General features: G+C 42.8%; 1 protein-coding gene across 3 annotated transcripts in view; it reads right to left on the minus strand.

Annotated features, from left to right (window-relative positions):
- Window positions 1-1,106: 1,106 nt before the first annotated feature.
- SETD3 (SET domain containing 3) overlaps window positions 1,107-27,936 on the minus strand; it is an 81,673-nt gene continuing 54,843 nt past the window's right edge. For all 3 annotated transcript variants that reach the window (XM_021707246.1, XM_008074477.1, XM_008074476.1), the window contains 7 exons: window positions 17,288-17,346; window positions 16,280-16,394; window positions 9,743-9,817; window positions 8,250-8,416; window positions 7,272-7,357; window positions 3,447-3,607; window positions 1,107-2,492 (listed from right to left, as the gene is read on the minus strand). In XM_021707246.1, the coding sequence (XP_021562921.1) occupies window positions 2,043-2,492; window positions 3,447-3,607; window positions 7,272-7,357; window positions 8,250-8,416; window positions 9,743-9,817; window positions 16,280-16,394; window positions 17,288-17,346 (1,113 nt within the window). In that variant the 3' untranslated portion in view covers window positions 1,107-2,042. The remainder of the gene's footprint in view (window positions 2,493-3,446; window positions 3,608-7,271; window positions 7,358-8,249; window positions 8,417-9,742; window positions 9,818-16,279; window positions 16,395-17,287; window positions 17,347-27,936) is intronic.

Here is a 27,936-nt window from a genome sequence, read left to right on the forward strand (position 1 = left end):
CTACTCGGAAGGCTGAGGCGGAAGGATCGCCGGAGCCCAGCAGGCCAAGGCTGCGGTGGCCGGGAGCGGCCACTGCACTCCAGTCTGGGCGACGGAGTGAGACTCCAACTCAAAATAAAAATAAAAGGCTAAAAAAATACTTTTTAAGCTTCAACAGAACTCCTTTAAAACTATCCCCTCCCATGATGCTATTCTACATCTGAACTGGATATACATTTTCAAGAAACATTCTTAATATTAGGCTTGGAAATTTGTAACCCTATAAGGGGACACATCTAGACAGGTTGGCCATGAAAGCTCTAGTCTCCAGTTTGCCAGAGTAGCAAACTGCCTGAGAGCCGCGGCGCTACTGCCTTTTGGAAGTCAATGTGTCAGCTTCATAGACTGTTCGGTATTTTTGGTAAAGCGTCTCAGGGATAAGGCTGAGAGGAGAGCTGGCAGTCCCACGTTTCCTCTTGGTACCTGTCACCAAGTGAGGAAAGTTTCAGACGTCAACCCCAGCGAGCGCTCCCAGTCTCACAGAGACGGTGCTTGCCACCCGTGTCCCATGCAGCTCGCACACCAACCTGCTGAGCAGCCCACGGCCATGTATTTACTCACCTAAAGTGGCAGTGGCGACCCAGGTGATTTATCTGCAGAGCTGTGTGTTCCCCAAGGAGAAACTCCGAGAGCAATCTCAGGACTATCTGTATTGCAGCAGCATTGAGTGAATCATTTACATAGCATTTTCAAAATAAGCAGTGTCAGGACATCAGAGACAATTTGAAAATCTGCAGTTACGGAAGATGGGTGCCACGAACCTGAACACTGGCGGCTTTCTGGAGGCGACCTCTCCTGCCCCCAGTGTGCTGTCCCTCCCGACCTCTTAGTTCCCCAAAACCTGACTACTCCTTTTCCTGTGTTCCTGCTGCCCTTGTGGGTTGATGAGCTGACGAGGGGAGCCCACTGGAGGCCTCAGGGCCCCATGCTGGCTCCTTGTCCATCTGTGTGTCTCCAGGTGGACACAAGGTCAAGGTACAAACGAAGCTGAGGAAATAAGTATGGCGGCTGACATAAAAGCTCAACTCAAAGGGCCTGTCCCACTCCAGAAAAAGGAACAGACAAAATCTTAATCATGTTTTTCTTTTAATAAGGGCTTTTACTCAAAAGTGGAGCTTTGAAAATCTCTAGCTTGTTGTGAAAACCAGAAAAGCCTTGCTCTGAACACCGCCACGTAAAGCTGTAGGCTGCTGTGTGTTTGCAAACTCCCCTCTACCAAGGCTGGAATCAAACGCATCGCTTTAAAATCAGAGCCAACATTTAAAATTAGGAGGATGATGCATGTCCTACTTTGATTCAAGGAGAAAGGACAAGTTCTTAGTACAGTAAAACAAAACACAAAAAGTAAACAAATCTTTAGAAATCACTAGAGATATATGTGTGTGTGTTTATATATATATATATATATATTTATATAATTAGGATTATCATCAACATTTAAAACTATTAAAAATAAGGGTGCCACCTTACCTTTGCTTTTGGTACTACGGTGTTATTTTTTTTAGGAGGAAAACCAAAGCTTTTGCCCCAACTCCAAGGTTTCCCACTTTGCCTCGGCTGTGCACCTTCCCCGCCTTCACCCCAAATGCCTGAAGTCCCACCCCCAGCTTTTGCTGGCGGCAGGCAGAGCGAGCGCTGATTCTGGCTGTCAAGATGACAGACCCACCAAGGCACAGCACATGGGGGAATGGCGTTCTTCCCCAGGAAGAAAACACATTTGCCCGCAACAGGCCTGCGGAATCTGCCAAGGCACCTCTTTCCCCTTTGTTGATGTGATTTGCTAACTGGTTTGTTTCGCCTAGAAGCAAGATGGCCATCTTAATCAAAAAGGGCAGCTAGATTTTTAAAATAACTTAAAAAAACCATTTTCGTACAAAGCAGCAAAAACATATTCTCCTCTCTGCAGAAAGAAAAGTGTCAACACGGAAACACGGCGACGGGGATGGGCTGTCCTAAGCTCCTGCTGGCCTGAACCGCCTGCCAGCTCGAGCCTCCTCGCGGAGCTACTCCTTAGCTCCACCCGTGCTGTCCAAACAAGACCCTTGGGTGTCTTCCATGGCCCTTTTACTTCCGTCCTGCTTTAAACTTTCACTCTCGGACCTGGTCCCGTGGGGGACAGAGTTTTCGCCGTTTACGAGCCCGTTTTCTGTGGCCTTCGCTTTGCCGATGGCCTCTTTGATGTTCAAGGCCTCCTGCACTCCGGCCTCCTCCTCGAGGTTCCGCAGAACCAGGGGCAGCCTCGAGTCCCCCACGCTGCTCTCCAACAGCCCAAGGTTACTCTCTTCGTATTTGGGAAGTGGAGCCTTTTCCTCCATCTGCTTGCGGTAGTATTGCCGGTTGACAGCTGCGCTCTTTACAGCTTTCTCCAAAATCTCTTTCTCACCTAAACGCAATTTGATGGCCATTGTGGCACGAACAGAAAGGTCCTGGTTTTTCAAGACGGACTTATCTTCCTGGAAAACAAAAGAGCAAAATTAATTATAAGAAGTCTAACTCAGCAAAACTACAGAGACAGAAGGTAGCACAGCTGCAGCTGGGGAGAAGGGCAAGAGGGAGCTTCTCGGGGCGCTTGACTGGGCCGGTGGTGGCATGATGGGACACACCACAACGTACAACGCAGACGTGTGCATTTTGTCGCATGCAAATCAAGCCTCAACAAAACTGTTACAAAACAAGAAAGAAGAGCCTAAACCAAACTGTGTCACCACGTCTGCCAGGGAGCATCACCCTCTGTTTGTCTTTTGCACTGACGGAGCACAAGGCAGCACTTGGGTGAGTGGCATGAATGAGTGAGTGAATGAGCGAGAAAGATATTCTTGAAGTCAGTGGCTCAATGGTGGCCTTTAAACGCTCAAGTGAAAACTTATGTTTGTGGAATGATATGAATTTATAGAAAGTATAAAAAGTAGCCGGGCTCGGTGGCTCAGCCTGTCATCCCGCGCCTTTGGGAGGCTGAGGTGAGTGGATTGCCTGAGCCCGTGGGTTCGAGTCCTGCCTGGGCAGCGAGACCTCATCTCTACAATAAATCCAAAAATCGGCCGGGCGTGGTAGCGCACGCCTGTAATTCCGGCTACTCGGAAGGCTGAGGGAAGGATCGCCGGAGCCCAGCGGGTCGAGGCTGCGGTGGCCGGAAATGGCCACTGCACTCCAGTCTGGGCGACCGAATGAGACTCCAACTCAGGAAAAAAAAAAAAAAGTACAAAGAGTATTACATAATTTTTAAAATGTATCTTCTAGTGAACAATGACTGAATATGATTTTTCTGTATAAATGTCAACATGTTAAATAGAAAAAAAGAGTAGTGTGCTGAATGAAAAATGTCAAATACACAATTATTCTGCTAAAGAATTATAGTAATTTACATTTAGGAAGAAATCTCTTAATCCACATTGATTCAGTCTGATTACCTCAATAGTTGTCTTGTATGTTTTCAACAGAAGCGAGGCTCTATCTTCAAGAAACGTCCAAAGTTTGACCTCATTGTCCCAGCTGACAGGAAATTCAGAGTTACCCAAGGTGAAGATTCTGTCGATGGCATTGTCTCCCAGCAAATGTTCTTTCAATTCTTCTACAAGAAATACAAATAGCAATCCGTTAGGAGGAAGAAACAGCACCACTTCTCATTTAACAGTCACTCCACCTTAGAAAATATCCTTTCCAATAATGTCACTTCTCTGGGGTTAAAAGCTCTCCTGCTCAATTCGCCCAACCATTTCTAGACTCTCCAAACAGAGCCGGAGCTAAGTTTTAGGGGAGGAAAGACAGTGAGGCCTCCTGGCTTTGGAGACCAAGCACTGGCGCAGCACTCCATTTCTCATTGTTTTTATGAGGGACGCTAAGAGCCTGCAGTTTCACAAGATACTTTTCAGGGCAATCTACAGCCACATACTCCTTATCTTGCCAGTACCCAGTCGTGCCAACTGGGTCAAAGAGACATTTAGATGACCACTGTCAACGGTGAAACAAACAGCAGTCACAACAATCCTGTGATCCCTCTAAACGTAAGTCTGAGGGGTGCTTATTCCAGTAGCTGTCTTGACCAAGTTTATTTATCTCATCTTGTAACAAGCCACAAATGGAAAGAAACAAGACTATAAAAATCCTAGTTAATGAAAAATGTGCCCATATCCCTCACTTGCCAGGAATTTAAATAGGAATTACAAATAAACACAAGTGAACATCTCAATCACCTTCAAATATATTTAAGAAGAGGCAAGAATTAAGCAACTGCTCGGAACACTTTATTTCCTCGCACATTATCTCCAAAACCAAAACATGCCGAGCCCATTCATGCTCAAGAAATATACCCATGTTCTTCCATAATTATGAGACAGTATCTCTTTCAGAGCAAAATGCCCCACAGCTGTCACTATTTACAATTCAAATGGAAGAACTTCTGCTGCCAGCAAACCCAACTTTTATTAGTATTAGTTGGAGTAATTCAAAGATACATCAATTGTCTTGACATGACAAATTGTCTTTCTATGACTAAAGAAAAACTAAAGAGACTCAAAGGGCCTAAAAGGATTCAAGCAATTGTTTTTCTAAAAGAAAACAAAAGTTATCCAGTGCTCACAAAAGTTTATTAAGTTGTATTCATTGGTAAAGATCATGATAAAATTCAGGATTTTTCGATCTTGGATTTTTCATTTTATATTCTTTGTATAAAGCAATGAAGCCTTGTTTCGTTTTTTAAAGCTTCCTTAGTAGCTGAGATTTCTTCTTTTCGGAAGCCCCCAAATAGTAAGATGACTGTCTCCCTCCTTTGTGGCTTCCTCAGCCCGCCCAAGTTCTCCTCTGCAATCATGGAAGCTGAGACTCACAGCTTTCTCTCTGCCGCTTTTCAATAGGGAAACTGGACTCACCTCACATTCCTAGAGAAATCAAACCCACAAAAAATGGGGAATAAGACAATCCCCCGTGACCTGCCTGGACATGGGTGACGAAGCTAGTACTTGCGGGCAGGTGTCTCCCATGCTTTCCTCGCTAACAGACCGCCGACACCATCCCCTGCGCCTCATTCCAGCCTATGACGGCCTGAGTGTCTGTCGCCCCGAAGAGTGCACAGCCCAGCACAGCTCACCCCTCGGCCTGGCCCCTGCCCCAGCTCCTCGCTCTGCTGCGAATGTCCTCAGTTGTCCCGCTCCTCCTGCCCTTCCTCCACCAAGCCCAAACCTTAACTGTGCTCGAGTCTAATCCAAACACTGTTTCCTGCAGACTCCCTGCAGTCCTAAAGACTTTCTTCTGTGGATGACTTCACTTGCAAACCAGCAGAAGCAACATGGAAGCCCTGAGTGTAAATAAGCTCTGGAGTTAACAGAGCTGGGTCTAAGTAGGGTCATCACTTGCCTGCTGTACAGCCTTGGCCAAGTTACATATTCTCACTGAATCGAAATTTCCACATCAGTGAAATGGGAACACTTATCATGCAAGGCTGATGAGATTAAAATTAAGTAGGGACCGCATTTAGCATCATGCCCGGCATATAGTAAGTACTCCACAAATTCTAGGAATATTGTCAGCATCATCTCTCTTAATTATTATTATTATTTTTTTTGAGTTGGAGTCTCACTCCGTCGCCCAGACTGGAGTGCAGCGGCCGCTCCCGGCCACCGAAGCCTTGACCTGCTGGGCTCTGGCGATCCTTCCGCCTCAGCCTTCCGAGTAGCTGGAATTACAGGCATGCGCTACCACGCCCGGCTGATTTTTTGATTTATTGTAGAGATGAGGTCTCGCTGCCCAGGTGGGTCTCGAACCCACGAGCTCAGGCAATCCACTCACCTCAGCCTCCCAAAGGCGCGGGATTACAGGCTGAGCCACCGAGCCCGGCTTCTCTCTCTTAATTATGAATTCCTTCAAGATATGAACTGACACTCAACTTTGTATCTGTGGATTACAGGCTGAGCCACCGAGCCCGGCTTCTCTCTCTTAATTATGAATTCCTTCAAGATATGAACTGACACTCAACTTTGTATCTGTGTGTGTGTGCGTGCGTGTGTGTGTGTGTGTGTGTGTATGTGTGTGTGTGAGAGAGAGAGAGATCCACAATTAACCCTTAACTTATGTTCATTAAATTGCACTGATGAAACCGCTACCAAAGTACAGAAATCTCCAAAAGCCCCCACCGGAAGGATGGCATGTCTCCACTACACGGCTGTGTGTTAGGAACAATGACCACATCCCACTTTGGGCTCTGCGCCTGTGTCCGAAGCGCCTCTCTTTGCTGGGGACGGCGCTTTTTCTGCCTCCAGCCTGACGCCTGGACGAGTGCAGCAGCACTCCCTGGAGAAAGACACAGAGGCCCAAGCCGACGACAGCAGGGCATGGCAGCCCCCACTCCACGGGCACGACTGCTGCTCTGACCCGCCTGCCCTCTCCCGAGTGCTCGGGTAGTTTCCTTCCAGAAGAACACTCATTCTGTTCACTTGGTCGACCATTCATTCGTTCATTCGTTCACTCACTTATTCCCATCCAATCAGCTCTGTAGAGAATTTAAGGTAGTTTACCAACAACAGTAACACACAGATATCATTAAACGAACCCTCACTACCAGGGAATTAGGAGTGCATTTTAGGATAAGAAATAAAAATCCAACCACGAAAGGTTGTCAAATCTCAGTGCAAGAAACCCCAATTTGTCTTAAGCAAATATAAAAGTAGATGTTCAATTCATATGTTTAACTCTTTCTGGGCCTGAAATATGAGGCTGTAGCCAAGAACGTTCTGTGTTCCACACAGATTCTGTTTGCAATGTTATTTACTCTAACAGGATGCTTGGCATTAGAATACTTGATGGCAATTTCAGATTTAGAACGCAGAGTTGGTTAACAAACGAAGTCCTATGGTCCACATATGTCACAGCTGACTACATAGCATCACAGCCTCAACTGAGCGTGGAGCTTCCCCAGGTAAATTAGAGAGACTAGCGCCCTGAGAGTGAAATCAGGCTCTATCAGTCTAGAAATGCAAAATTCGCACACACTTAGACCACGCAAGGTGGTTTTCGTTTTCTTCAAATGCAGAAGAGAACTATAAGTGTACCGACAATGCAGTGAAGATTTAACAAAACATTTCCAGGGTAAAACAGATCAATTTCTTCTTTCTCCAGTATTGTCTCTTCCCAAAAGTGCTTTAGCTTTAAACTTCTTGATCTGTAACCTGAATCCCCAGGCTTTACACTTTTATGAATTTTTTTTTAAAAGTCAACATTTCTTTTTTTCTAAAGTGACTTACCTTCGGTCATGCAGAATACTCGGAGAAAAGCCAGAAGCTGGGCAGAGATGGGTGGCTCCGTAAAATGCAACGCAAACACGCTGGAACTGACAAAAGCAGAAAGCAAATCAGCCACCCTGCTGCAGACGCCCACTTGCTCCCAAGTGAAATTCCTTCCGTCTACCGCATGTGTGGTCATCCTTAAGGTGAGTAGGGCTGGAACGAGCCATTCCAACTCCTCACCTGAACTAGGACACCAGATTTTTCCATCCTTGCAAGGGGCAGTGGGCAGGGGCTGATGGACTGATGGCCACCCTGGCAGTCCATCCCCACCAGATTTTCTTAGAGCCTAACAGCAGTAATCTCAGGTTGCACACAACATATTCAGAGAATTAAACAGATCCATGGTTCTTAAAAAATGTTAACGATAATTTATGTTGAGTTCACACTTTAATCATTAATCAAATATTGACAAGTTCAATAAAAAAAGGTCTGGATAATCCATTTTCATTAAGAATGGTTCCTCCATTCCCTGGAGAACTAATAAATCATAATTCCTGTCTTCTTGATCATTTTCCACCTCAAATGCAAGAAAATCTTATAGAATTTAACTAGAAATTCTTGAAATCACTGAGGATCATGACTTCATTACAGAAACTAATGGTGGCAAAGAATTAAATGAAACAAATTGATCCGGGTCATTAACCTTTTCAAGGTGAAAGACATTAATGATACCAAAGTACTTATTTAACTTAATGAGGATTCCAGGCCACAACCCCTAGAACTTACTGTGAGTGCTCCCAATGACACAATTATGTTTACCAAAAACGCTGGTAAAATTACCAAGCATCGCTATGGTTTAAATTTGCTGTGCAACAGGGATAAAGGGATTAAGACAAACTACTGTAGAGAAGTTTTATTAACACCCCAATTAAGCACTATGAAACTGGAAATAGTTCAAGTACTGTAGGAGAGGGGCGAACACTGTGTTCTACGTACGTGGGGATGCCGGCGCGGGCCAAGACCTCAGCCTTCATGGCGTAGAGCCTGTCACTTTTACTCACTCCCAGCTTTATTTTCACTCTGTCGTGGGAGTTATTGTCAAAGAAAAAACCACTGTGGATCACAAACTCTGCATTTGACCGAGTGCCATAAAAAATGTAAATCTGAGATACAGCAAAGAAAAAATAAAAGGACATAAGCTTAACATGCAGACTTAATACAGAGCAGGACAAACGATTCGTTCTTATATTTAACGCTACTTTATATTAATAAGGCAAAACAGCTTAAAGTAACTATACACCTATTTGGTATGTCATGTGTTGGAAGGTGAAGCTGCACAATTCTGTCAGCTCCCCAAACTGTCTGAGATGGGGTGAGGCCAAGCACCCACTTCCATCACCAAGTGACAGAGGGGAGGCCAGGGCCTCACGAGCACACAAAGGATCCCGGATGCCCTGAAGTCAACCTGTCTCTCTTTTTATGAGTCTTTTTTTTTTTTTTTGAGACAAAGTCTCACTCCGCTACCTAGGCTGGAGCACAGTAGTGCCATCATGGCTCACTGCAACCTCCAACTCCTGAGCTCAAGGGACCTCCCCGCGCCAGCCTCCTGAGTAGCTGGGACTACAGGCATGCGGCACTAGATCAGGCCTCTCTTACAATCCTCTCCTCCTTCTAAGGGACAGCACAGCTATTACTCGAAGACCACCCTTTAAAATTCATCCTGTTCTTCCTCTCCTTTTAATGTGGGAGAGTCTTTTTAACAACAAAAGTTAAAGCAGTATCTGTCAGAAATTTACTTCTAGATCTTATGGCAATTAATTCTGCACCCAGCAGGAGGGTTTATGAACTTTTCTGAAGAAAGAACAGATCAGTACTTTGCTAGACTAATATTTTTCATTTGTCGAATTGGAATGTCAATAGTTTATGTCAGCTCTGTTCCTGCATCACCTGCTTGCTGTAGGGCCAGTAGAGAGAAGGTAGGATTTACAGATCCATGTTTTCAAGCTTCCTGAAAGGTTTCACCCCGCTCCCATCCAAATTATTAGAATTCATTTTCAAATCACAGATTAAAGTGAAAGTATGAGACAACAGATTTTATGGTTCCTGATTCCCTCATATTTTTGTCACTTAAATACTACCTTTTTATAAAGAAGGCTCTAGTCAACAGAAAAAGAAATCAAAACAATGCAGTTCATGAAATTTTAAAAATTGTTTAGTGTCAGAACACAAAGTTTAATTTCAATTGACAAGGTTACACATATGAGGTCCACTGTGGAAATAACTCCTTTAAATCCTTTTGTTTGTGGACCCAAAGCACAACATGTATACTACGGCTTCAGGGCTCAACCCGGGCTCCCGAAAACACAATCCTGAAGAGAAAATCCCAAAACTGTCTTTGCACATTAAATGCCTTTTAAGAATTACCAGCACAATATTAACTCGGTGCCCACTGCTGACCCCTGTTCTGCACAACACTGCCTGAACCCTACCTGCTCTCCAGCCCGGAAGTCCTGCAGGGCAACACACTCACAGCGGTCATCTTCCAGGTTGTAACCAGTAGTGATCTAGCCGCGGCAGGAGGGAATAAACAACCATGAGGCAAGCATATTCACACTTCAACCGACAGCAAGAGTTTTTTTTTTTTTTTGTTTGGGTGGGCAATTAGAGGATAAAAGGTACCCAACGGTACTCAAAAGGGTACAACTGGATGCTTTTATAAGACTGAGCAAAGAACTGCTTGAATAGTTTGATTAATTCTGGTTACACCAGAGATTTTTACATAAATTACATACCTGAAATAAAGAAAGGACTGTTAGAAACATTATATAGATGATTCCTTGCTGGTCTCAACCAAACATAATGACTTATCACAAAGCGACTGCCATTGAGCCCTCCCCAGAGGCAAGGAGCTCCAGATCACGCCTCCCTCAGGCCCCCACAAGCTGAGCTCCATTTTGCTGGTGACCTGGAGGAAACAGAATCTCTGGAGAACTTTCATTTATTTGCCAGTATTGTCTTTATCGAATGTTTGGCCATTAAGAAACCAGGGCAGATTATAAGCCTGTAATCCCAGCACTTTGGGAGGCAGAGGCAAGAGGATTGCCTGAGTCCAGCGGTTCGAAACCAGCCTGGGCAACTTGGTGAGACCTCATCTCTACAATAAATCAAAACATTTGCCGGGTATGGTGGCACACACCTGTAGTTCCAGCTACTTGGAAGGCTGAGGCGGCTGTGAGAGTGCCATGCACTACAGCCTGGGCAACAGAGTGAGACCCCAACTCCAAAAAAAAAAGAAGGAAAAGAAAAGAAAGATATCAGGGAGGGTTTCCCACCAGATAAAGAATCAGGGGGAAAGAAAACCTATTCCTGAATTATATATATATATTGTGCTCTAAAATTAGAGAAACTAAAACTTTCAGGTAAACAAAGACAAATAACTTAGTTGTTTATTATTCCCTCTTTTTCCTGCTGGGAGAGATAATTTGAGAGTCTCTAAGCCCATTACAAATAAATACAGAAAATCCTCTAACTATGCCCCAAATCTGCATCTCCTCCTCAGCTCTCCTGTCTTAATGAAGCTAGCCAACGTCATGGTCACAGCACACAATTTCCAAAGAAGCTCTCTCGCACCTCAACAGGTCAGTATCTTCCCTTCTAAATCGCTTTCAGATAACTCTTTCCTCCTCACTCCTCCCATGGCTAAAACCCCTATTCTTTCACCTGGCTTCACATCTGCAACTTTTCAACTTTTGGAGCCTGGTCTCAGATCCTAGCACTGTCCCTCCTGTACTGCTCACCTCAACAATGTTGTCTGTGCACCTGTCTCCTGCCAGTCAGGCTGGAGACCAGCAGTGCCCTGTTAATCTCTGTGTCCCCAGTGCTCAGCACACAGTACCTAACACCTGACCCTAACTTTGAGAATATTTATTTGCTGCATGAACCCCCAGAGGAAACGACAGGGTCCCCAACTTATATTAAAAGTTCCTTCTTGGAGTGGCCCTCCAATCTCTTTTGTTGTCTGTAAATGCTCAGCGATTACTTTTTGACCTATTCATTTTATCCTGGAAAAGCAAAGATCCAGGACAGTTACAAGAGCTACTTGCTAATAAAGGCGTTACTGGCTTAGATTCAAAAGAAGATTACTTTTGAACTAGGGAATGGCATTTTGGAATAAAAGGCCATGTACTGCTAATCTTTAAACCCAATATCCCAGCACCAATGGTTTATTAATCACATTTCTAAAGGCCTTCATATCTCTGATCTGCAAAGACCAATGAGAAATATGCAGCCAAGAGAAATAAGTAGCACCAAGTATTCTAGGACATATCACTCACAGAACATTTTAAACACTTGACTCGAACTAAAATCAGCTCCATGAAGTTCCTGCCCGACATCTGACTTACTTTTCTGACCCCAAAACAACACCTTGATAGCAAAGCACAGAATAAGAAATTGCCCTTAATCATGACCTCCCAACAGGGGAAGGCCAGGTGCTCCCCAGGTGCTCAAAACCCAGTTATACCAGGACCAGCAGCATAAACAGGAAGGTAGGTTAGGGGAGGGAGGAGATAAGTTAGGGAGATAGGGAGAGAGGATTATGGGTGTTTGAGAATATTTTACAGATGTCTCCCACTTTCAGCAACTTTAGTAAGTGCCCACGCATAAGAAAGCGGCTTCACACACCCACAGCAACCCTCACGCCCAGGCAGCCTAGGTCCCTGTCCCCCGTGCAGGCCTTTCTCAGCAATGGTCAGGAGGCTTGGAAGCTCTCTGTGTAACGTCTCTGTGGGCACTCTCCAGCGTGGCATCCCAATTCCGTCTTGAGGCAAGCAGCTCAGACCAAAGCACAGTCCGAGGCCCTCCTGGCCAGTGAAGCAGCACACGCTTCACTCATCCCAGGCCGAGTTCAAGAGTGCTCTCAAAGCACAGCGGCGCCAGGGCCTGCATTCTTCAGGAACACCGGCTCTTATTTAGAAAAGAAGGCCAGCAAAGGCAACCAGAGGGGCCTCCTTGGGCCTCTGCTCGGCAAGGGCCCACTGTCTGGCAGGACCCCCTGAAAATGACCGCCCACAATCAGACCTCTGCAGCCACTGACCAGGCCCGACCCAAGAGCCCAGACTGAAAGAGGAGGGCTGGGGGGGGGAGGCTGGTCCAGGGGCAGCCTTCACAGGCCAAGCAAGGACAGCACGGGAAGCCACCACACCCTCCTCACCCAGTTCCTCATGCTGCTTGTCCCCATCCCGCCAGCTGACTTCCCTGCTCTACATACTGAGCGCCCATTCGGTCAGGCCCTAAACTAGGTGGAAAAGTCTCAGTTCCTACCCGCAGAGACATCAGTGGGGACAGCACGGGAAGCCACCACTGCAAGTGCCACAGGAGCCCGAGGTGTGCCTGGCGCAGGGTAGTGGTGGCAGGTTGGAGCCTGCTGGCCTCGGACAGCTCCATTCATGCCCCAGCTTCCTGTAAGCCACACCTGGGACACACCACTCTCATCTGCAGTGACTTTGTAAATAAAGGGCACACTTAGCCAGCCGGCGCACAGCTGTATTCCAGTTTAATTTATATACTAAAAGTAATATAAGGCAAAAGGATTGCATAAGCCCAGCAGGTCAAGGCTGCAGTGAGCGTGCCACTGCACTCCAGCCTGGGTGACAAGAGTGAGACTCCAACCTCAAAAAAGAAAAAAAAATGCAATATAGAAGGAAGGGTATGAGACACTCCCCTTCCCATGTCAACAGAGTAAGGATTATAGATCATTTAAATTTTCTGCTTTTCTGTGTTTTTCAAATTTTCTTCAACAAGTATGTAGCACATTGCTTTCACGGTGGGGAGGGGATGATAAAGTAATACAAACTCAGCAAATAAGATTTGAAAAATAGTTTTTAAAAAGGAAGAACAAAAAGATCACATTAACATTCTGGTTTATTTTTTTCTAGTCTTTTTTCCTAGGCATGATTTTTCCATTCATGTATCCCATTCATGAGTTCGTTAAAAAAACAGCAGGCATTAGGATTTAGCAATGAAAGAAACAGACCCAAAAAACTGCACTGCCTGCACGGACCCTCCACTCCAACGGGGAAGGGGATGAGCCGACACTGCACAAAAGTAAACAGGAGACTTGTGGGAAACAGACAACGCAGGGGACATGGCGGGACAGGAAGGGAGGTGGGGCCATTTTATACAGGGCGTGCGGGACCGCCCAGCAGGAAGAGTCTAGGAGTGAGTCCCGCAAAGGCTGAGGATGGTGTCTCGGGCACCAAGCTCTGAGGGCGCAGGCTGCCACTGGCAAACAGCAAAGAGTCTGGGGGAGTCAGCCTTGTGTGGTGGGCAGTAGGACAGGATGGGCAGGGAGGCTAGTTGCTGCTGTCAAAACTTGGGCTTTGAGACTGTAAGACTCATGTAAATCTAAATTCTCTAGATGTGTTTTCAGTTCACAAACAGAAAGACTTGAAAAACAGCTTCCTTCAATTCGGCTTGAATTTTCAGCTGCCTTTGTATCCTACCCAGTAGAGCCACATATTCAAATGCAAGGGCTGATGATGCCAACATGCTACATGTATCGGAACTAACATCATCGTCTATAAGCCACTTAGAGGATCCTTCTCATGTAAGCCGAACCACTTCAAGAAAGGAAAACTGCTGCTTATGTTAAGTTTGAACCAATCACGCAAGATGTAGAAACATATTCTTTCTCACGACTTAGAAGTACACCTGACAACCTTTTCTCCCCACGTTTCTCCAAGTGGCTGGGCTATTAGTTCACATTCGCCAGAATCTCTTCATCCAGCCTTTCACTGTCTCCTGCCTTTCTCACTGTTACTGGTTTAGAATTACTGCTGCAGACGTGATTCTTCCGTTTCTACTACCACAGTCAGGTTTTTTGGATATTGTTAGAAGTAGACAGCGTTGCTGGGTTACAAATGTCTACCTACTCCCTCAGTGACAGTCAGGATAGACTGACAATAAGAAAACGATCGTCAGGATAGACACACACAAAAAAGAAAATCTCTTGTCTGAAAAGCCAAGCCTTGATTTCAAGTACTTCATTTTCAAAAAGAGATTAACCGTTACCTCTGTATCATATACAACTTACAGGATTAAAATAGAATTTCTTAAATTCTACCACAGTAAATTTCCTGTGAAGTCTCATAATTACAGTGGGAAACAGTTCCACAAAGGTATAGAGTGAAGCATGTAGGGAACATAGCCATTCTTAAAAAAAAAAAAAAAAAAAGGCGCCAGCATCCTGAACAAACCTCCTGAAGGTCAGCAATGTTTCTGCCAGGACTGTGGCAGGTGAAAAACCATATAAATAGTATTTGGGAAAATACAGCAGTGTGGTCGCCAATTCATCATTTTTATTTTGAGATAAACTAATTTTTTTTCCATTTTTTAAGGGAGGGCAGTGAATCACTTTATCCCATTTACATGGATGCAAAACAAAAGCCAACGTGTATATGAGTGTTAGAGGGGCCCATGCACCTCAAAGGACGGGAGAGACTTGATTAAAGCCATGGACCGTGAGACCTCGCCGGCGTCAGGTGGACCACAGGGTCCGGGGCCAGGGGAGGCAGACGCTCATTTTACCTCGAGGCCTATATGGGTTCATTCTTTTTGTCTGTTTACAGTAAAGCATTTATTTTCTAAAACTTTATAAATAAAAACATAGACTCTAGTGATCAATCAAGTTTGGGGACCAATGATTTAATCTAAAAAAAGGAAAAAGAAAAATACAATAGTCAGATATTAAAAGGTATTCCAAAATTTTTAAATATCAAGTTTATGATTGGTTTAAAATATCTTTGAAAAAAAAAAAAACAAAAAATGTAACATATTCATTAATGAAAATAAATTATAAAACATGCCACTATTTCCTAGTATTACTAATTAAATTAAGTATATATAAACTAAGGCAAAAATGTCATTATTAAAGCAGAACTACTCTTTCTGTTACAGCTTAAATACTTTTAAGATTCAAGAGCATACTTGTTGCTAGACCTTCTCAAATTAGCACTAGGATATTCTATCTTAAGTGTCTGGCACACGTTACATGTATTCTGGCCATTCTGTGGAATTAGATGTGAACTAATCATTTACAGCTCGTCTTGAGTCTATTTATAATACTGCTAATAATAACAAAGAAAGCTGACATTGAGAAAAGATGAACACACACAAAAAAATCTCACCAACCAGCGTTAAGCGTATAATAGTGAATATTTCAAAATGACCTGAAATTTAACATATTTTCACCCCCGAGTATCAGGACATCTTTCCCAGACAACCCTCTTAGCACAGAGAGAGCATCAACCTGTGTGGCTGCCATAATCCAAAGAATGTTGAGCAACAGGGACCGCACCCTCCTTTTATAAACTGCAGTTTACAGTAAGAAAAAAAGTCCCTACTTTCTGAATGTCTCCTATCCAAGGGCTCCCCAAGCCTGATGATGCCAAGTGACTCCAGCGTTTAAGGACCAAGAGCCAAGCACACCAGTCCCCCTCCTCCTTACAAAGCAGGTTAAGAAACACAGCCAAGAGTTCGTCAGCCTATCAGGGGAAGGTGCAAGAGACAGGAAAGAATCGTAGAAAACTACATAACTGGAAACAGAGAGTCAGCAAAGGAAAAAAAAAAAAAAAAAAAGAACACAAAAAAGAAAATGAGAAAGATTTTTTTCCCAATAAATGAATATATTAAGAAGAATAAGAAAAAAGAAACTTTGGTTTAGTCTGCGGTACAATAAGATAAGAAAATGAATGTTTAGGCTGGAATTATGGCTTAGCAAATAAATGGAGCTTTCTGTGGTTTTTGAAAGTGGCATAAGATGCAAGTTCCCAGTTTTCAGTATTAAGTTAACAGTGAAAGAAAAATGCCAGCTTCTCCTTGTAGGCGGTGGGGAGGAACGCGGATCTGGTTTTGTTTGTTCTTTGGGGGAAGGTGCAGGGAAATATCCATGGGGGGTGGATCACCGCAAGAGCCCAGGACTAAGACGGCAGCCTCCCTGATCACACACGGAGGAAGGGGGTCATTACCAGGCCGTTGGTGTGGTTGCACATGTCCCACACAGGAATCAGAGCCAGGGTCACCCGAGAACCGTCCTCTGTAGGGATCTGGTTTTGTCGTGTCATAACAGAAGAGACTGCCCACCTATGACAACAAAACAATCAAAAAAGTGATTTGAGGCTGGAACTTAAAAGCCCAAGAACTAAGAAACGACCACAGCCTGAGGGTCACGGACCGCTCACAAATGTGCAAAGCCTTTTCCTAAGTAGCGAAGGTTAATGCTTGCCCTCCATCTAAAACTACATGTAGGGCTGAGGGGAGGAAGGGGAAAGGGAAGGGACAGGAGGGCCGGAGGAAGTGCAGGACACACCCTGAAGGGAGGCTGTCACAGGAGGCCGCATCCCCCCACCCCCAGGAGAGCTGTGCACAGGTCTCAGGGCCCTGTCAGGGTCTCCAGGACTGGCAAAAGCCCTCCCCCAGAGCAGCCCGACTTTCTTTTGCCCAAATGCTGACTCTGCATCTGTTTTAAGCCTCCATGAAAAGCAAACGATAAAACTCCTCTCTGATCAGAAATCCTCTAAGAACTGTACGAAACATAAAATGTGATTTTTTTATTACATTGTGCAGCGAATTAAATCTTCTCGTTCAAAAAAAAGTCCCCATTTTATACTTACATAGTCTTTCTTAAATAAGAAAAAAAAAATCCTTATGGCCACCCAACACTAATGTTAATCTCAGCAGCACTTGGCTACCTCAACTAATCCCCTACCATTCCAGGTTAATGGCAATTTCTACAAGGCTATTAAAATGCCGATACTTATCCAAGCTGTTCATTATAACTTCTGAAAGTCTATCTTTGTTTTGATGCTTTAAATGGTCACAGCAGGTCACTTCCTACTGATGCATTTTCCTTACTTCCAAGATCCCGCATTCACTTAGAAACCACCCCCATCATACACACACACACTCAGACACACACACACACACACACACACACACACACACACACACACACACACACACACCTCCATACCAACCTGTAGTCCTCATAAGTGAAAGAATCCTTCAAGGGCAGTTTGTTGGCATGAGGATGGGTCTGGGAATTAGAAGTTTTAGAAAGCAGAGGTGAAAAGAGAAAAAGGGAAAACAGAAATCAGTCAGCAGAATTCCATTATTTAGCTGCCTAACAGATCCTAACAAGAGCCAAATGAAGCAGGAGGCGTCCAGCCGCGCTACGGAGGGATCATCACGCTATTATGCTCCCATCCATCACTGTCAACTTAATTTGTTGTGCCCAGCAGCCGCCATAAATCTGCTGCTTCGTATTTCGATACTAGCACCCACAGACACCGCGCAAAATAAAATTTAAGGTGGACTGACTTTACAAAAGGAAGGCACACCCACGCCACAAGCATCTGCTCTGAACAGAAATGTGGTGCTTCCGAACTTGAACTGAGGTGTTGTCCTGGCCTTTCTTTGTACGTGCTTTCCCTGTGATGCACAGCACAGGCCTTCGGAACAAGCTTCACATTTCTTCTGATATCAGTGAAAGGAACAATTAAAGGCACTCTAATAAATGGAAAGTTCCTTCATTTATCGCAGACTTAAATCATGTGATGGGAATTAACTCATGGGCAAATGAATCATATATATGGCAAATGTGCATCAAATACAGACAATCAAGAACAGTACAGTTTTATGAGATCACAAGATAAATTTTACAAGGAAATAAGGTAAAGATAAAACAGAGGGCAGCATACTGAAATTTTACTACTTTTTTTCCTGAACAAAAGAACATTTGGTAAAAATATCCAAAATTTCACACTTATGAGAAAATTTTATACATTTCATATTCTCCTTTCACAATGTCCCCCCCTTAGACCTTTCAAGCACTTAAAAACTGTGTCTCAATTAAGAAATTAAAAGCTGTAACCATATAATTTTAATATTCGGTTTCAATTACTGCCTGATAGACAGATTGCAGTAAGTGATCTGATGAACAAATGGTTATTTCTGAGCCACGAGTGAAATCCTGCTGCAGCGTGTCTGCAGCACTGTTAATGCACGCAGCTCCGTGCAGCGTGCAGTTTACTCTTGACGCATTGGCATCACAAGTGCACTGTAATTTATCATCGCTCAATGTAATGTACTTGCTGGCACCGTATGCAGGACAGTAGGGGATGAGGTAAAAGTGGCTCAAACCGTAAATCAATTAGAAAACAAAAGCTTGTGCTCAGTGCGCAATTTTAGGCAAATTATGTATTACAAAAGGCTGCCAATTGGGTGTTAGCTCCCAGGTGCCTGTCTCTCCCCTCCAGTCCTTAGCCCAGTTTTAACCCTTCAGAAGAAGAAAATTTGAAGATATAGAAATATATTCCTTTAATTTTTAAAATGTATGTTTGCGATAACAAAAGTGAAATTAAAGGTGATATATTTCAGATCGACAGATAATATCGCATATGGCCCAGTGGTATTTTCTAGCTGATACAGGGTGATCAGGAAATCCTAGCAGGGGGATCGATAGCATGTCAACCACAGGGAGGACGAGGTGAAACTCCCAAGGAGCAGAGTTTCTTACTCCCTTTCTTTGTAACGAACGAAATGCAAGGCTATGTTCTAAGAGTCCTAAAGATGTTCTCCATTTAATTATTAAATGTAACCACGACAGTGTTCAGGTTTTCCTTAAAGTATAAATCAGCACAAAAGAACCACCTCTCGCCCCAAAACTGATTGGATAAAATGTAGCACAGAAATCTTCAACATTGTAAAGATATTCCTTTGCAAAAATTTTCTTTTACTGCAATAAAATGAAATTTCACACTATCTGATCAACTGAAAACTTTGCATATCCTGTGTGTTTTCATACTCTAGTAGGTAAAAATATTGTTGTTTTGTTATTTTTAATATTTAAATTCAATCAAACTATAAAATTCACTATGGTAACTGGAAAGTTGGTAAATTTCAAAGCTAAATCCCATATGTACTAAAAATTTCACCCTCTCACCAAAAAAGTTCAGTTTATTAAATAGCAAGTGAAAAACGAAAATTTTCAAAACTGGAATGCTGAATCTCAAAACGACTGGAGGAAGAATCTTCCAACACTCAAATTTCTTTAAATAGCCATAGACCCTACAAAAGTAGGCAAACATGGGTAATTTCCTCAGGAACTAAAGAGTTAGAAAATTAACTCTCCAAAACCTTGTCCTTCCTACTGTTTATATGCATGTCTTACCCAAAATATAAGTTCATGTTCACAGTACTCATGAAGGCAATAAAAAAAAAAAAAACTCAAGAAGAAAACACGTAAATGCATTCTTCAGATTAATTCTAAAGATTACTTAGGTTGTATGGTTGCATAATATTTGCAGAATCTGTTAGAAATGATTGTTCTTATCTTCTTAAAAAATAGGGTGTGCCCACTGTATGTAATTCTAGAATAAAAAGCTATTCTGCCACTGACACATGCACTTAACAGTGGTACAGAAGCAACATGACACTATGGAGAAACAACTTTCATCTCACTACTGTGACACTCTCGCCACCTACTGGCATCTTGGGAGAGTAGATCACAGTTGGAGAGTTCTTGAATTATTTCCCAGGGCAAGGCCTTATAGCAACTTATTGTAAATCCAAATTGGGTTTATGGAAAATGACTACTGTTGACTTGGTGTCTGAAAGAAAAAAAAATCTACTCTAAACATGATTATAATAATACAATGGTTTTATAATGATCTTGAAACATTAAAATATTAAACATAATTTGTACATGAGAAGTATTTAATTTTCAAAACAAATGTTTTTACTTATTCTGAAAAAAATGAGCATGGATGAACTGTCTATCCAAAATAATTTTCATTTAAGCTCTAGACAATGATTTTATTTTACCAAAAAAACCTCACCAAGCCTTTTTCCCTTGTTGAAGACCAAGTTAAGGTTTAAAACTGTCTTCCAAAAATCATATTAATCTGAAGTTATCTGAAAGTTCCTAAGATGTTCTTAGATGAAAGCATTTAAGCTCATACTGTAGAGAGAGGATAACTGAACATTCTTCACTTCACAGAGCCAATTCCTCTAAGGCCTCTGTTAAGCACGACAGCCTTTTCCAATGGAAGATACTCTTAGCCTGTACTTTACAAATAAAAATGTAATATTAAATCAGAAACTTACTCTTTGCAGTCAATTGTTTTTCTCTTCCAAACCAACTGTAATTACAGTTCCCAAGATATAGACACACCTGGGATGGTAAAGAGGGTACCCAAATAGCTTCTGTCTGGCTACTGCCAGAAAGACGACAGTGACAGGGCCCCTCAAAAAAGATGACAGTGACAGGGCCTCTCAGGCCTTGGGGCCCAGTGGGAGCAGGTGGCAGATCTGCTGAAATACTGACTCCCCCAACCCCAATCCCCCAATAAACACAGGCCCAAACACCAGAGGCAGGTTTTCTGCAGGTATTTAAAGCAACTGATATTTTTACTTTTTTGAGAACAATAATTGGTTGAGATTGGAGAAATGAGCAATTGCTGTAGCTCATAATCAGACTCGATGAACTGAAGAGCTTACTTTCGGAAGAGGATTCCAGTTTCCTTTTTGCCAAGCCAGGCAACCCAGCAAAGCACTCGTCCCATTCCCCTTTCCATCAAAAAGAGGCATTTCATGTGAGACACAGTAATACTGTATCTAGTACAAAATAATCACTATGTTAGGGAAAGATTAATACCTAAAATTGTTTGTTTGGCTTCAATAAAAAGGAGCAATATTGCTAAATATGTAAGTATGACATTTTGAAGAATTTACCATATTGCATGGGTCTGGTAGCTATGCTTAAGGAAATTAAAAACCACTACAGTCAGCATATTTGATCCTTATTAAAGTACTGTCTTGAACTATCACTCACATAAAACAAAAATAAACCAAGAAAAAATTTAAATAAAACCTATGGATTATAAGTGTTTGAAGATGAAAAAATGAACAATATTCTGGCTTTAAAAAATTGATTTAGCATGCAGCTTCTCTTTATAGTCCCTTGATAAAAATGAAATCTCCCTAACAAACACTTAATAAAACCTGTCAATATCTCTGGAAAGAAAAATGACACAAATGCATTAAGTATTAAATACCCTTGGAAAAAGTCACATATTCCATGAATTTTTGATGTACTATCTTGACATTAATGTAAAACCTTGATATTTATAATTGACAGATATTTAATAAAGTATAAAGAAGATGGCTGCCGCGCAGCATGCAAATTTTTCAGGTTGATCAGAAGCGAGCGATACAGACGTGCACTTAAACTAAATAAACAGTTAATGTACATTACACAAATCAGCTGCAGTCTTATTTTAAGCTCATACAACAAACCTTTGTGGAACCAAAATAAGCAGAATTCGTTATTATGTGAATCCCTAACTCGGAAACATCTAGTTCATAAAACAGCTTTGAAGCGTTCACAGCTCTGCACAGAAACAAAATACATTTGAGTGAAGGGTTTTGTTTTTTGTTTTTAACATTTAACAATATGCAACTTTAACTAAAATACAGATAAGCATTTCCATAAATTACATGGGAGGTAGTGCCCAAAACAACTATTTTTTAAAAAGACATTTAACCCAAAGCAGCATTCAAAATGCTCTGAAGGGGAGAAAAAGATCAGAACACAAAATAACCTCTAAGACTCAAACATTTCTCAAAATCAGAACTTTACTTTCCTAAAGAATATTCTTCTCCCCTGGACTGATTTTTTATAAGGAAACCAAGTTGAATACATTAAATAATCATCTTAAATTAGATATTTAAATAGAAGAAAAGGAAAGTTGCTCATAAAAATGACTCCTAAATACTGTATTTTAATGAATTTACATTCTGCCATACTGTACAACTATTAATTTCAAATAGATATGGTAATTCAGTGACACTGCTCTGTTTGCTGGCTCTACAGTATCAGGAATGACACAATATAACACAGAAGTTGTACCCGGCTTGTTCTGACGAAAAACCCTAATACCATGCAATTAAATTTTTCTGACTAAAAGACATCTGGATTGTTTTGCTTTACTTCTTAAGCATATGTTAAAGGAGCAGCTAAGGGTTAATTAGCCAGCGACAGACATACCTAGCTCCAGTGATAGTTCCGTCTTTCTTATTTCTGCAGGGATGAGATCAGTCACAGAACCTCACATTTGACCTTTTGGGGTGGGTGCAATTAAGTCAGTCTCAGAAACATGACCCTCATCTCACATAACCGAGAGACCTCGATGCTGTCTGAGAATTTCTGGGCAGGACAGCCTGGGGCGTCCTCCCTGGGCCCAATGTGGATCAGGAGGCATCATGTGCTTTGCAAACTGAGGAGAAAGAAGAGACGCAATGGACAGTCCGAAGGCCAAGAGAATCCCTCTCCCTCTTCTAAGCAATAGCACGCAGTGGGGGGAATGAGGAGGAAGGCGGGATCTCCCCTGGAGGAAGCAGAAGAAGGGAGAAATGGGAGAACAAAAAGAAGAAAGGTGGATACTGAAAAGATGGAAGAGACGGCAGGCAGGAGAGAAATGTACATTAAACACCTGGAGATCTCCCCTCCCCAGCCCCAAATGAAGGCTAATTAGAAGCAGCACGCAAGACAGCCAATTTCTAGTAAGTCAATCAACCCTTCTGCTGGTATTTTGTTTGCTAAGTGAATATAACACAGTTTCGCAGAATGACAAATTGCAAAATATCTACTGAATCTAAACTTTAGTTTTAATGACCATAAATCAGAATCAAAGCATAGTTCATATATTTGGCTCTTTAGGGGGTAAAAAATCAATTTTTAAGACTTTTATTTTTAAACTCAAATTACACTCAACTCTTCAGGGAATTTTTCATCATAAAGTTCTTTGAAGTCACTCAATATGACCAAATAAAAATGTAAATACATCAATACACCTTGAATTAAGATTTTTTTCCGCATTTCACACAATGTGTATGTGGGTGTGTGTGTGTATGTGTGTACACATACACACACACACATACCAAATTTAGTCATAACCAATCAACATTTTTTGGCTGTCAATAATTTATTCACTCAACAAATATTTACTGACGTAGAAAAAAGTTAAAGATAGGATAAGACTAGAAATTCACTCATTCAATAAGTTTTCTGTTTGCTGAGCACCTCCAAGTGGGTGGCACCATTAGGTGCCCTCTGACTAGCAGAAAGAGATGTCATCAACATACTCAAGTGGCCAGAAACAAAAGAAGGATGGTATGCACGGTCCCAGCTCAGATCCCTGGTCTTCAGGGCCCCAGCGGTTCCCGTCTTTCCCAGTCAACCTCGGTTCCACTGGGGGCGAAGGATGGGGGAGGCTGCAGGCCTGGGGCCGTCTGATGAGCATTCCTTCCCCGCAGGTAAGCTCAGTGAGACAGGGGCCATTTGACCACCTGAGTCTCCAGTGCCGGGCTCAGTGCATCGTGCAAGGAACTCTCTCTCCAAGTGAGGAGAAACCTTTCCAGTCTTTTCCCTGGGACAGTGAAGGAGCACTGCAGCCTGGTGGGCTTCGGAGGCTTCCTCTCTATTGATTCGGAATGGCCTGAACAATAGGTAAGAATACAGGCCGTGACAACTTCCCAAACCACCATGACGACAAAGGCGACAAGCGGTCGCGACTGCAGGGGAATCTTTGGTCCACCCTCCTCTTCAGAGAGCTCCAGCCCGTGTGGGCATTCCTGCTGCAGTGAGGCAGTGACTACACAGCTGTCCACTTCCTTTCTTCTATGTTCCAGGCTCTTAAGAATAGAGTATTTTTTCACCATCTAGGGGTCAGAGAATCTTCTCTTTTGTTTTTCAAATCTACCTTTCAACTCATTCGAGAAAGCCCTACTCCAAGAATCCGAGAGAAGCAAAATAAACCAAGCCACCAGTCCTCTGCACCAACTGGCCACCAGAGTGCCCTCCCCTCTACACCAACTCACCCCAAGCACACAGTGCGTGCCCTCTCAAGAGGTCAGCCGGGCACCTGGCTGGGTTCTCTCAGCAGGCCACCCAATCCTCTTGTGCCTCCATTTCCTCATCTGAAAAGGAGGCCAGACCAGCTACTTCTAACTTACTTTAAGATCTCAAACCTTTCACTTCATTGCGTTTTGCTACTCCCCACCCGTGACATCTCATTTGCTCACCAAGCTGAGGACCCCAGACCACGACCGACCCTCATTCTCTGGTCTTTGAGGAGACGACTACTCCATCAAGTGGCCCATGCTTATTCAAAAGGTGCAAATACCTGCAACTCCTCAATCTTATCATTAGAGAAATAAACAGACTGGTAAACATAGTTATTTTATAAAAACACATATGCATCAAAAAAGCAGGCCAGAATTATTTATCAACAGCTTCATAATGTTTTATTTTTAATTTCAGCTATTTTAGGTTTCAATAATTCAGGAGAAATACTTTGGACTCTGTCTAAATTAGTCAATCAAGCATAATCAGAGTCACCAGTAATGTGTAAGAGAAAAGCATTATGACCACCATTGTGAAACCAGCTTCCTTTATAAGGTAACTGACCTTCAGAGCAGGCATATAAACCCCTGTCCTAGAAGAGGAGCAACCACGGCTTGGCATGCGGGAAAGCTCTCTGTTAGCTCCGAGAGAGAGAGCGGGAGATGGACACTAACCATCATCATTTGCTAAGCAATCTGTGAAAAGTACTCTTTTGAGAACTTGATGTGTATGTGATTTAGTCATTGCAATTCCTACAAAACAGGCACTCTTATTAGCCCTATTCTACTCATGAGGAAATTGAGGGACAGAGAAGTTAACAGCATGCCCAATGTTACCCAGTTAATAAGCCATGTGGCTTGGATAATAACCCAAACAGTTTTCTGAAGTTTACTTCAAGACAAAGGATAATCAGTTGTCCTATTTCTATAAATAAAGTTATATACGTTCTAATACGGTAAATACATTTTTGCTTGGTGAAATTCTAGAAAAATGCTTGGTAAATACTGTTCTCATTTAAAATTCACCATAGAGATATTAAAGGCATTATAAAGCTTAGAGGAAGGCCGTATTAGCAAAATTAAAATCGTGAAGCTGTTTTTCCCAAACACTGGCAAGGACACTGTGTTTAGTTATCAGTCTTTATCGTCAGTCATAAAATCTCATCCCAGGAGGATAATTTAGAGATTACCCCGTCCAATTCCTTCATCATGCACACGAAGCACCCTGGTCCAGAAAACATGTCTGTGTTAAATATATGTATAATGGAGGCCATGTTTGGAATTCACTTTCTGGGTATTTTCTGCACTAGAATTATGCTGCACTGATGTCCCAACAAGTTGCAGTATTCCATTACCTGGGATTCCTATCATTTTGATGATAACCCTGAACTGCCTCTAAGACACCCCACAGCTTTATAATCATTAAGCCAGTGTATCTCCAAGTTATGACCCTGGCATGATCTTTTTGGTTACTTTAACTCTCCCAGTCGCCCAGCTGCTAGGGACATGAACTTTGGTCCCTTGTATGTTCTGCCTCTAAGCCTATAGGAGTTGAGAAGCAAGTGAGAAATGACTCTAGCAGTACACCACAGGGCCTGAGGCCCACCTACATCAGATAGGCAGGGCTCAGACCAAGACAAGGCAACTCCGACGTGCGATGTCAACCCTGTGATTTGGGAGGTTTGTCACACTGGGCCTCTCAATCTTGGGAATACCCTCTGCATCCCTGCAGACATATGCTGCTTCCTCACCAGCTGCCGAGAGTTTCCTTTGGTAAATCTCCCTGATAACAAAATCTAGGTTAAGGTCCCTGCTGTGCCTTGCCCAGGGGCTGGTCACCAAGAAGGTGGGTGAGGAAGCCGGGATGAAACGCAGCTCAGAGCGGCCTCCACCACTCACGGCACGGCTCTGTGGAACCCGGGGAGGAGGCCGGTGGAGGGGGGAGGCATGTTCCAGGCACCTGGGGATACTAGCAAGTCATGGGTGCACTGGCCTCACTTCTTCACCTCAGGAAGCCCAGCAGTTTCCAGTTTGTCTCGTCCCTCCTTTTCTCTATGGTGAGTGCTCAAAAGGTACCAAAGAGAAAATCCCCAACACCATCTCTCCAGGTCTTTTAAGGTAGGGCAACATTACAAACGTTCTTACCTAGTATAGAGAGGTGTATGGGCCTGTACAAGATGTCATACAACTTCTCTTTTTGAAATATAAAGTCACTGATGAAGAGCCACAGCTCTGAAAAGTCTAAATAATCTTTTTTGTATCTTTTAAGAAAGGAACTTGCAAACACATTATCCTGAGATTTTAACACTATTGGTAACATGCCCCATTAAAATGCCAATAAACTGAATCATATGTTTATAATTTATTAGAGTCAAAATAGAATGTTATTATTGTAAATCAAGATACTCACTTGAAGAACCAAACGTAATTTAAAATGTCCATGCCTTTGGGTTAGAGTAGTTGAGAGTTTTCTTTTTGATTAAGCAAAATTATTTTATATTCTGTTGATGTAAAAAATTCCTTCTCTTATTTCATCAAGAGTCCAAAATAGATACAGAAACTCTTTTAAAAAAAAAAATTTTTTTTAAAGACAAGGTCTCACTATGTTTCCTAGACTGGTCTTGAACACCTAGGCTCAAACAATCCTTGCCGTGGCCTCCTCGAGCGCTGGGATTACAGGCACAAGCCACCGCACGCTGCCTTGAACTCTCTCAAACACTGTTCCATTAAGGGGGTGGAAGTGTAGGCACCAGGGTACCACCATAATCGTGCTTGTTGGCTACTTCCTCATTAGCGTTAAGATTTGTTAGGGAAAAAAAGTCATAAAGAAAAACTATTCCCAAAGTATTGCTAAAGTTAGACTCTGCCTTCAAAGCAAACAGGGTATGAAATCCAGAGGAAGACAGGAGCAAGGCCAGATTGTGCAGAGAACGTACCAAGCTCTCCCTGGTTCTCATCTGATGAGAACAAGCCACATGACAGCCAAGTAGGCCAAGTCACAACGTGCGAGTTGACTTCCTTTCCCATAAAAACCTTACTTTGCCTTACATTTTCTTAATTAAATGCTTTACTGATCAATAGTTATAAAGTAGATTTCACTTTTTTCTCAGAGGAAATACTATCTCACATTCTAGGAGTAATGCCATTTTGTTGGAGCAATTTCTGGAAGCAAATTTTCAATGAAAAGAAACATTTTATCAGTGCATATCTTTTAAGCACTACCTAGAAAACAGATAATTATTTAACTGTTCACCCGGAACAGAAAGCAAGAAATCCAATATACTGACTTAAGTCATCTTTTGATATAAGATCTTTTTTTTTTTTTGAGTTGGAGTCTCACTCTGTCACCCAGACTGGAGCTCAGGGGCCACACCCGGCCACCACAGCCTCGACCTGCTGGGCTCCGGCGATCCTTCCGCCTCAGCCTTCCAAGTAGATAAGGTCATATTTGACTATAGTCATAGATGAGAAAGGATTACAGAACTGGGTTTTAAGGACCATGCCGGCTGAACCCTACCACAGAGCCCAGAAACCCAGGAAGTTCTTCTATTCAGGGGACAGGAATGACAGTGTCGGAGAAGCCTGGAGAAGAAAGAGAAGGAAGGAGGAAGCAGGAACAAGGAGAGGACAAGAAGACTAGGCGACAAGAGACAGCTGCTACTCACGAGCCTTGACACCAACAAGCCCTGACCCTGGGGCCCTGATGGAGGTGGCACATGGC

The sequence above is a fragment of the Carlito syrichta genome, unplaced genomic scaffold (genome assembly GCF_000164805.1).
Source record: "Carlito syrichta isolate Samal-C Ts95f unplaced genomic scaffold, Tarsius_syrichta-2.0.1 Scaffold316469, whole genome shotgun sequence".
NCBI classification, from domain to species: Eukaryota; Metazoa; Chordata; class Mammalia; order Primates; family Tarsiidae; genus Carlito; species Carlito syrichta.